Below are 10,276 nucleotides of genomic sequence, written 5' to 3'. Positions count from 1 at the left end.
TTTCTTTATTGTGTCGGGATGCATATAAAAATTCTCTCCCGGCAGAGTCTTACACTCAAAGGGGCCTTGTTTTTATACTGACATGACTAGTTTTTATGTGGAAAAGAAAATTAGAAATCTTCGGCTCTTTTTGGGTTGGACACCGAACTCATGAAAGTAACGGGGACGTCATCGTTTACAATGCATAACCTCCTATCGCGCTTATGCAACGCATTGCACAGTTCAAATTGCTAATACCTTATACCAGCACTCAGCTCTATAATGCTCCCATATAAAATGAAACTGCAAATAGATGTGTTATTAACGTAATACCTCTCCTTGCATTTTTAGTACATGAATCAGATTTCATATTTTCGAGCACAGCTGAATATAATTAGAGCCATATGGTCCTATTTGCCAGATTACCACTAAAGATGCTCTTGATTCTACTAACAATGACTTGGGGAAAACAAGAGCACATGTCATTACGTTTTCATCTGTTCCCCTGATATAAGAATAAGCATTCCGAGAATTTCTTGATCATTTCAAAGATTTCAGGGTAATCTCAAATATGATTTATTCAGAAGCATACTGGCGACCCGGATCTCATTATCGGTCATGAAGAGAGTTCCAAAAGAGCTTTCCTTTCTTATCTCTGTCACCTCTCAAGTGATTAAACATCTGACGCAATCATGACGTTAATGGTCCTCTCCAAAATTTCATCTATTTTGAGCATCGTTGGTGTTATGTTCCGACGCCAGTTTTATGATAACAGACAATGCATTAATCAATCACTCTGTCATTCTGTCAATCACATTTGTTGAATCAGACATAATGAATGACGTTTAACGACCTCCGAATTCTACTACAAAGGTTTTTTTTTTTTTTAATTTTAGTCAATATTTCCTCAAGATCATCGGAGGACATAACGTCTAATAGATGCTATTATTTTGGTATATGTTATGTTCATGTCACATACACACACATTTGTATGTGTGATCACGCAAATGTATCTGCATGCAGTATATACGTAAAAAAAAATTACCTAATCTTTGAGCAATTACATTTTCTTGCCAAGCAAGAATCATTCAGCTTACAACAAATTTCCCTTCTCTTATCTATTTAAATTGAGTAGTGAAAAGAAATTTTCACAAACAAATATACAAAAATATAGTTAAAAATGCTTTTGCAAGGGTTTTAATAAGCAAATTTTTTGGAAAATAAATGCGAACATTGTAGTCTGAAAAACGTCCCTATCAAGTGGCGAGGGCCCCCTTTTGGTTGTGTGACTTTTGGCAGATTTGCGTGTCCTTGCAGTCTTTCACGAGATTTAATATCGTTTTCCACTTACTGAACCGCTATCAGCCGGTTTAAATACCCTCATTTTGATTGTGCAGACAGGGTGATATGATTAGTAATCGGACTCATGTTTACAAATTATGAAATTTTGAAGGAAACAGTTGTAAATAAGAGAGTGGATCACGTTACTTATTTGCGCAATGAAGATATTACATTCTCAGCAACTCTTTTATCCTTCAATTCTACCACAGAATAGGTAACCTTGTCAAATGATACATCGATTCCTGAGCATGTAGCCATGTTTTTTTTTAATGCTATGCCCTTTAAAGAAATATTTTGTGAGAAAACATTGGTAGTTCCATATGATGTCCGATTCTACAACTTTTAATTTGCTTTCATACTGAGCATGCTCATCACTGTTGCACAGTACCAGCCATAGAGGTGCATCCTAGGGGAGGACTTCTAGCAATACAAAAAACTGTCGCTAAACTCTGGACTTGGTGAGAAGAGTTACGGAGAGTTTACCAAATCTTCTGGTCTTAAATCTAAATGACAATATTTATTAGAAAGACAATCATAAAATATTACTTGGAATCCTAAGAGCATTTACTGAATCCACTTTATGAAAAAGTCACAGCAAAATACAATACAAAAAAAGGGCATACTCTTAAATTACTAACATCATACAGAAAATATATGTTCCGATTATAAGATTCCCTAAAAAAGTTCTACCTCAAGGCAAATTTATCTGGTTCCCTTGTCAAAGCCAGCTTGCAATGCCTAGTCACATCTTACAAGGATAACTAAGTCAAAGTCAGTTTCAATGTCAGCCTGCTTTTCCAATCTTCAAGTCAAGATGAGTTCCCCTGTTGAAGACAACCAGAATTCCTTAGACAACGCGAGGTTTATTCCGAAATTAATACAAAGCAGGGCTCAAGTCAAAGACAAAATGGACTCAGGTGTCAAAGGCACCCTACATATCGAAGCAAGGGGTAAGTAGAATTACTAATTCCGACCTAACATGCATTCCCGACAAACATGGATTTCAAAGTTGGACCCACCATAATCCTCAAGCCAGAGCTAACTATAGTTACCAAATTGTGGCCCACCTTGATTTCAAAGTCAGAGCAGAGAGATTTCAAGTTATAATCAACCTGGGTTCCACCATTAAAGGTGGGCCTGGGTGTTCCTTTTCCCCAAATATAAGAAGTAATTCTTGGAGTCAGGAAGATTTTCTCTACGGCAAATACTGACATGAATAAAACTTATCTTTGTTATCGCACATTACATTGGTTCAAAAAACACTCTAATATACGGATGTGGGCACTTCATACAGAAGAGGATGCTCTTCAGAGTTACTAATGCAACGCACTGAAAAGATAAAAAAAAAAAAGTTAAATGCATAAGAGAGAGAGATAACAGGTATGGGTGGACTTGCGCACTTACACTTGAGGAGAACAAATGACGTTCGATCGTTGTTAACAGATAACCTGAGACGTAGAAGATAACATTCACTGTTTCTAATACAAAACGTCACCCTACCATTAAAATCACTCAAAATGTTTCTGAACTGTATGGCGAACATACGTTCTAATTCGCCTGTGCGTCAAATTTGGTCAAATGGCATGTGGAAAATTTACAATATAAATCTGGCCTTCATTAACACTATAAGATGTGAAGTGACTCAATTCAACAAAAATTGTGACTTTATTACGTATGAATCACAGTTTGATGATTATCTGTCGTAAGCGGGTGCATTGCTCCTTCATAAGCTGAAACATTATTTTGGCTTCAAATCATTCTCCAATATATCATTTGTAATAGATTGTGTAACGTTTTACTTTTATGTAAGTGCTTCGCTAACCAAAAGGTAATATGTAGACAAAATAAGTAATAAGTAATAAGTAATAAGTAATAAGTAATATATATATATATATATATATATATATATATATATATATATATATATATATATATATATATATATATATATATATATATATATATATATATATATATATATATATATATATATTGTATTTTATGTTCGTTAGAGAAACAAATATAAAAATAAGGCGTTACAAGTACCAAGTGGAAATGCCATTCGAGAATAATTTGCTCTGTAACCGTTCAGTGAAATATATTAAGCTTCTGGTGGAAAAACCATTGAACTAGTTTTACGATTCGGGTTCCAGTCGTCAGGTTCATTCAGATTTATTTAGCAAAACAGTTCCACACCAACAACTGGAAACAGGGTAAGAGACTACAGAAAGAAAACTCATACAGCAATACAGAGTAGTTATTTACGATTTATACAGAAAATGAAAAAGGACTTGCATTCACTGAACTTGACGCACACCACAGTTCCGAGAAAATGGAACAAAGTAGGGAATGGGGTACAAGATAAGACTATATATATATATATATATATATATATATATATATATATATATATATATATATATATATATATATATATATATATATATATATACATATACTGTATATATACACTTCTGATTTATCCTTCGATGCACGGGCATTGACGCTGGTCCGCAGAAAACAGATGGTTTCATTCAAGGTGCGACAACCAATCCGTTTTATGAACTTCCAAACATTAAGGTATAGTTTTTATAAAGGCCTTGGTACTTGTAATGTACTTTTATTAATATCTACCATCTCGCAAAGTGCTCTTGATGAAGGTGCTGAGGCACACATGGTCGGCCTAGATTTTAATGCAGCCTTTGACTGTGTGAATCGTGAAACACTTATCTGCAAGCTAATATTATTGGGAATTGGTGGATCTTTTATTAATATTTTAAATTAATTTTTAATAAGTAGAACCCAAAGGGTCTTTGTTGATGGCCAGCACAGTAGCTTTAGTAATGTCCTTACAGGTATTCTTCAGAGTAATGTTCTTGGATCTTAGCTATTTATTATCTATACTAGTGAAATGTGTCAAGGTCTGGAGAACAAACTGATTGCATATGCCGATGATGCGACTCTAGCTGTTGTCCTTTCTCCACACCTTAGATCAGTTTTTGTAGAATCCTTGACAGTGATCTGGCACATATTCTAAGAGTGGATAGCTTAACCCTTCTAAAACTCAAAGTATGATAGTTGGTCAACCCAGAGCACTTATGCCTTTGCATTTATATTTAAACTGTACAATTGTAAGTGATTATTTTAAGATTGACTTTTGAAACACATAAATGTAACACTGCTTCATGTTCTTCAAAAAATTTTCAGCATTGTTTTGGAACGTTTCGGGATGAAGCTAATATATCTAACTCTTTTAATTCTTCTTGTTCGCGCTTGGAGTGTTGTTCTCTGGTGTGGTCTACCGTTGCTGACACGTATCTCAAACTCTTGGATACAGTTATGTCATCATTCAAGTTTATTTTGCCAACTCTTTGTGCTGATTTGTGGAACAGACGTAGTTAGTTCATTATGTTTGTTGCATAAAATGTACTACAACAGCATCCTCTGAACTCTTCTTTGTCTGACCTAGCTGTTTTTGCTCATACAAGGCAGGCTGCTGCTGCACAAAGTGTGTTGTTTGCTAGTATCAGTTTTAATACAATTCAGTTGGCTAAAATTTTTATCTTGGCTACAACTGACATAGGAAAGTTTGCCCAGTGCAGTTGTGGAATCTTCTGATCTTCATATACTTAAGCGAGGAAAAAATTAATTCCTGCTCTCAGCTGACATATCCTGAATTTCCTAAATTTTGTTTTCTATTGCCTCATATTTATTTATTTATCATCTTTTCCTATAACATGTCTCTCTGAATGATGATTTCCCTTGGGAGCCCTCTTGGGTTTATATTCTAGGGACTCCGCCCATTAGAGTTTTCAGCAGAAGATTCAAATATATTAAAGAAAGAAGGAATCCTGAAATACTTGCTGAGATTCAGAAAGGTAATGCATATATATGACACACACGAAAGAAAGAATCCTGAAATACTTGCTGAAATTCAGAAAGGTAATGCATATATATGACACACACACACAAAACTGGGCTGACCTTCACAAGGTCCATGGTTCACTCCCACCCAGCTGTGAATGGGTACCAGCATCTGGAGGATTTAAGAAAAAGGCACATGGGGTAACAATTTCAAACTTAAAGGGAGACAGTCATAACATATACACAAACAAACACATACACGCCCGCACAAACACACACACATATATATTTATAAATATATAGGTGTGTATGTATGCATGTATATGATTCTAATCACTTTGACACATAATTTATCTAACATCCACAGTTAAAATGATTGGTTTCTGTTTTACTCGTACACCATTTTTGGAGGACTGATACAAACTGGTAGAAATTACAATATATATACTAGCAGGACAGTACATATGCACATATTGGTAGTTAGAAACCATATATTCACACCAATCAAGACTTGGAATTTGGTATACTATCCTTTAGCATTGTTATTCCACTTCTTTTTAATTACATGTGTTATGACTTTATTGTTCTTAAACGCTACCCTAACTCCAAAATTCTTATGTGGAAAGGGAATATCTCTGATATTATGATGCCATGATAGTATAAGCAGGGTTTTTGTATTATAAGTTTCTTTTATTATCAAAGTCTTTTTTGCCACTTTTCATGCATACACAGGTCAAATTGGAAAAGCATCGGGAAAGAGAATACAGCAGAATAAAAGATGTGACAGGTATGTGTAGGTGAACAGTGGAATTTTCGTAAGTTAGTGAAAACAATTATACAATCAACTGGGCAGGGCATAAAAAAAAAAAAAAGGTAGTTTGTTCTAATAACGCACTGGAAAGAAACATTATTGAGACTCATGTAAAAGAAAGTTTTTGTATGAATATCAGTCAAGGCATGTGTGAACTTGTTCCATTACCTTCAAAATAAACATGTAATATGTTTAAATTACATGGAGGGTAACTGACTCAAGGAGAAAAGGTAAGCAGGAAACCCGCAGGATAATCGGTTTTGTAAACACTGACCTGTCACTAATGAAAAAAAAAAAAGACCCTTCCCCCCACACTCATGAGTGTAATGTCTCCACCTCCTCGCATCTGTCAAGTGTCAATTTTTCATTTTCAACCATTTGTTTGTTCATATGTATCGTCACACTAGCATATAGACTTTAATTTCCACCACAGTGTATCCAGCCCTCCGAAAGTGGCTTAGCGATGCAGACAAAACCAGTCAGGATTTACAATCCTTTTCATGATTCCCTGTGGATGTTTATATATATATATTATATATATATATATATATATATATATATATATATATATATATATATATATATATATATATATATATATATATATATATATATATATACACACACACACACATATATATATATGTATATATTTATATTTGTGTGGGGGGGAACGGTTACAATTTTTCATGTAGGTAGTTATTATCAAGGATTAGTAAATGACTTCAAAATAGTTCACTGACGTCGGTGACTGTTTTGGATTAACTGACTTTTGAGTTTGAAAGCAAAATATTCAACGTATTCAGAAGTAACGAACAAACAATTTGAATTTATCAATATTTCTGTAGCTAAATTTTTATTCAACGTTAAACAGTACAGACAGATGACAAATATTGTACCACTAAACAGCTACCACTAAAACAGCTTTAATTTTTTAGTTGTAGTTTTGTTATTAAAAATAGAATCTTCTTTTCCCTAGTATGAGACAAAAATATTTTTCTTTACAGGCGTCCCAGAAATTATGTGAAAGGAAAGTTTTCTCAGACACCGTGCTACAACGTTATCCTGTAACAAAGGGAGAAAACAAAAAATCTGATCATTGTTAGAATTTTTGTGATTCACAGTAGGGTTAATTCCGAGAATTCAAAATCAACATACGAATATCATATAGAATAAAAGATATATGTACTGTCAACATTCTTTGGTGGGGATGAATGTCCCGAACGTTCTCTGCGAGTACAATGATGGCTTTAACAACGCCAGTATTCCGTATTTATGGATTCGAGTCTCACAAGTTTGGGCTTGCATCGTCGCAACTGTGGGGATTTCCGGAAATATACTGACCATAGGCATAATTATTTGGCAGATGACATTTTGGAGGAAAGGGTGCATTACACGCACGAGATCACTGCCCGCCGTAATCTCCAGGGCAAAAAGAACACCTCTGATTCCAAAGGAAGGATATACACTTCTTTTGCTCAATTTGAGTGTCTGCGATTTACTGTATTGCGGAATTAATTTGCCTGTGACTGTCTACACTTACAGCTATGCTTTCACAGAAGAAACACCAAGTACAAGTTTCTGCAGTGTCGCTGCCTTTCTCAGGTACACAATTGCCCTGATGGAGTGGTTGTCTTTGGCTCTGATAGCTCTTCAAAGATGCGTAGATCTCAGACGCAGCAGAGGGGTTCGTTTCTTCAAGCCAAAACCTACAATTGTCTTAATTGGTATCGTCTGGATACTCAGCATATTGCCTCAATCAATCTTCATCTTTTTTGTAAGTATAATTTAATCCTGAAAAGTTTACTTTCAACTATTCATAAACTTAAGTTTCCTTTCTCAAATACGGATACTCTAAGCCACAGCTGATTTAGCCTGTGGATAAGCCACGTTGTGAGAGATCTCAACTCTTTCAACAATCAAATTGCATTTCAAGATTTATTTGATAAGTCAATCTCCTTCATTTGGGAACGCAAAGACAGAAATGAAATGATGAACTAAATATATACGTAGAGTAATTATTCATTATATGTCTCTTTTATCCTATGATTAGCTTAATATCTTTTTGGTAACTGAGATTAATTGAAAGACTAGTGTGTGGTAGCATAATTTATTTATTTTCACAATGTTCACATTCGAGAACGGAGGTGTCTATAGCTACGACAAGGACACCTTTAAATGTGATATCAAAACCCGTTTCGGGATGCTCTTCTTTTTCGCGCTGGAGACGCCTATCCCCCTTGTTGTGGCGTTCATTGCAGCATCTAGTCTGGTCTACCAAATATGGTGGAATGTCAAAACTCTCAAGAGAGAAGGCATGTGAGTAAAATTACCCATTCTTTTTATTCCAATTATTAATTGGTTTAGATTTTTTTTTTTTTTTTTTATAAAAGTAACAAGTTTTACATCCAATCTTAACCTAAAGTACAGTGAAAGACCAAGAAAACACTGAGATCCATCTTGTACTTTCTTTCCAGGCCAGATGAACTGATCAAGGAGCGTTACAGAAGTATGATCAAGTCAGTGACTCTCATCTCGGCACTTCTGCTCATGTTTTTTATCTGCGTCACTCCAGTGGCCATCTACAGTACATTAAGGATAGTTAAAAAAGAAACAGAAGTGCCATTGGGGATCGTCATCTTCATGATATACTGGATCCAATATGGAGTTAATTTTCTCCTTTACATTGCCAGGAATGGAAACTTTCAAAGAGCTTTCCGTCAAGTACTCTCCGTCCCCCGGTGCTCATCATGTTCAAATGACCGGCAAAGTCCAAAACTGCTCCATCTTGGACAGAGATCACACCTTATTTCCAACGCATCCATCAGCACACTTTACGAGTACAGATCACCAATGGAGTCTGTTCATCTCAGAGAGTCTTCAGACCATCGAGATCGAGCCAAAAAGGAATTGAGAGGAATACACTGTAATAGATTATCGGCATCTTCTCTTCTTTCTTGTAACAGCGCAAACTACGACACTTGTGTATCTACGAGAACAAATACAACGCAAGTGTCATACAATACCGCCAGTGAATTACACTAATGGTTTAACAAATTCTTATTACATCAAATGCCTCACATAAAGCAATGAAAGAATTGGTCACTTACACAAAATGAATTAAGATTCCAAACGGAACTTTCAAGAAAACTAAAAATTCACCCATTCAATATGCAAGGATATCAGAATAGTGATTGGCTGTGATGAAGCTCGCGCAGTTTCAGCATTTTAAGTAATCACTAACATGTTTGCGCTCTAAATATCAAAACAATGCTTTTAACGAATTTTCACACAACCATTGGAAGTTTATTGATACTGCTATTTACATTTTGCCATATCATGAAAATATGACATTACATCGTTTTAAAGTGATTACTTAACACGCTTTCAACGGGTAAATGAATCTTCTGTAAAGACAATATCATTACTTTACTAGATACCTCTCCATCTCGCCTTTGAAGAGGTCTGTTAGAGGCGAAAGTTTTATGTGAATCTTTTTACGTTTTCCTTTAGCTTTTTTTATTTACGAGGCGGACTATATTGTGAAGCGCTCGCACAAAAACACACACAGATAATATATATATATATATATATATATATATATATATATATATATATATATATATATATATATATATATATATATATATATATATATATATATATATATATATATATATATATATATATATATATAATATATATATATAATAAATATATATTAAATATATGTATATATATATTTATATATGTATATATAACATATATATATGTAATATATATACATTATATATTGTCACAAAGTGTTCCAAGTCCCTGGTTATTACACAACCAATCATAAATTCAAAAATTTTCCTTGCTTCAGCGTAAGACTGAGTACTCTAAAGGTAGCAGTGATTCCTTAAAAAGCTTACTAATCAAGTGAGAAACCAGACTATGTTTATCAAAACAAATGTGAGGTATCAATATTTAAACAAGAAATATACTAAAGTAAAAGGGCATCACTCCATCAAACAACTTCCCAGGTTATAGTCACATCAGCAAAACTGAAGGAACAAAACAAGTTTATCACTATTCTTTATGCACACAATTAATCCTATCACTGGTGGTTAGTAAATGGAACACTACTGTGAAAACTTTAAATACAAAAATTTATTTTTAAATTCAAAATTTATAATCAGAATTCACAATCTCACTTTTAAAGAAAAAATTACTATTACTTGAAATATAACAAAATTTAATTAATTCTTGAATTAAATCACAAATGTTAATTTATCAAGA

At 34.1% G+C, this 10,276-nt stretch overlaps 1 protein-coding gene across 1 annotated transcript; it reads left to right on the top strand.

Moving 5' to 3' along the window:
* The first annotated feature begins 7,116 nt into the window (after positions 1-7,116).
* On the top strand, positions 7,117-9,066 carry LOC136850327 (2-oxoglutarate receptor 1-like). Its single transcript, XM_067123956.1, has 2 exons — positions 7,117-7,772; positions 8,432-9,066. Exons 1-2 carry the CDS (start codon positions 7,179-7,181, stop codon positions 9,038-9,040), a joined length of 1,203 nt encoding a protein of 400 aa, XP_066980057.1. The 5' UTR covers positions 7,117-7,178; the 3' UTR covers positions 9,041-9,066.
* Positions 9,067-10,276: the final 1,210 nt, after the last annotated feature.

Source organism: Macrobrachium rosenbergii, chromosome 22 (genome assembly GCF_040412425.1).
Source record: "Macrobrachium rosenbergii isolate ZJJX-2024 chromosome 22, ASM4041242v1, whole genome shotgun sequence".
Taxonomy (NCBI): Eukaryota; Metazoa; Arthropoda; class Malacostraca; order Decapoda; family Palaemonidae; genus Macrobrachium; species Macrobrachium rosenbergii.
This window is presented reverse-complemented; position numbering and strand designations above follow the sequence as displayed.

Coding starts and splice junctions, on each gene's coding strand:
- LOC136850327 (XM_067123956.1), top strand. CDS start 7,179: ATGTACTGTCAACATTCTTTGGTGGGGATGAATGTCCCGAACGTTCTC. Junction 7,773..8,431: donor AATCAATCTTCATCTTTTTT/GTAAGTATAATT, acceptor GTACAGTGAAAG/ACCAAGAAAACACTGAGATC.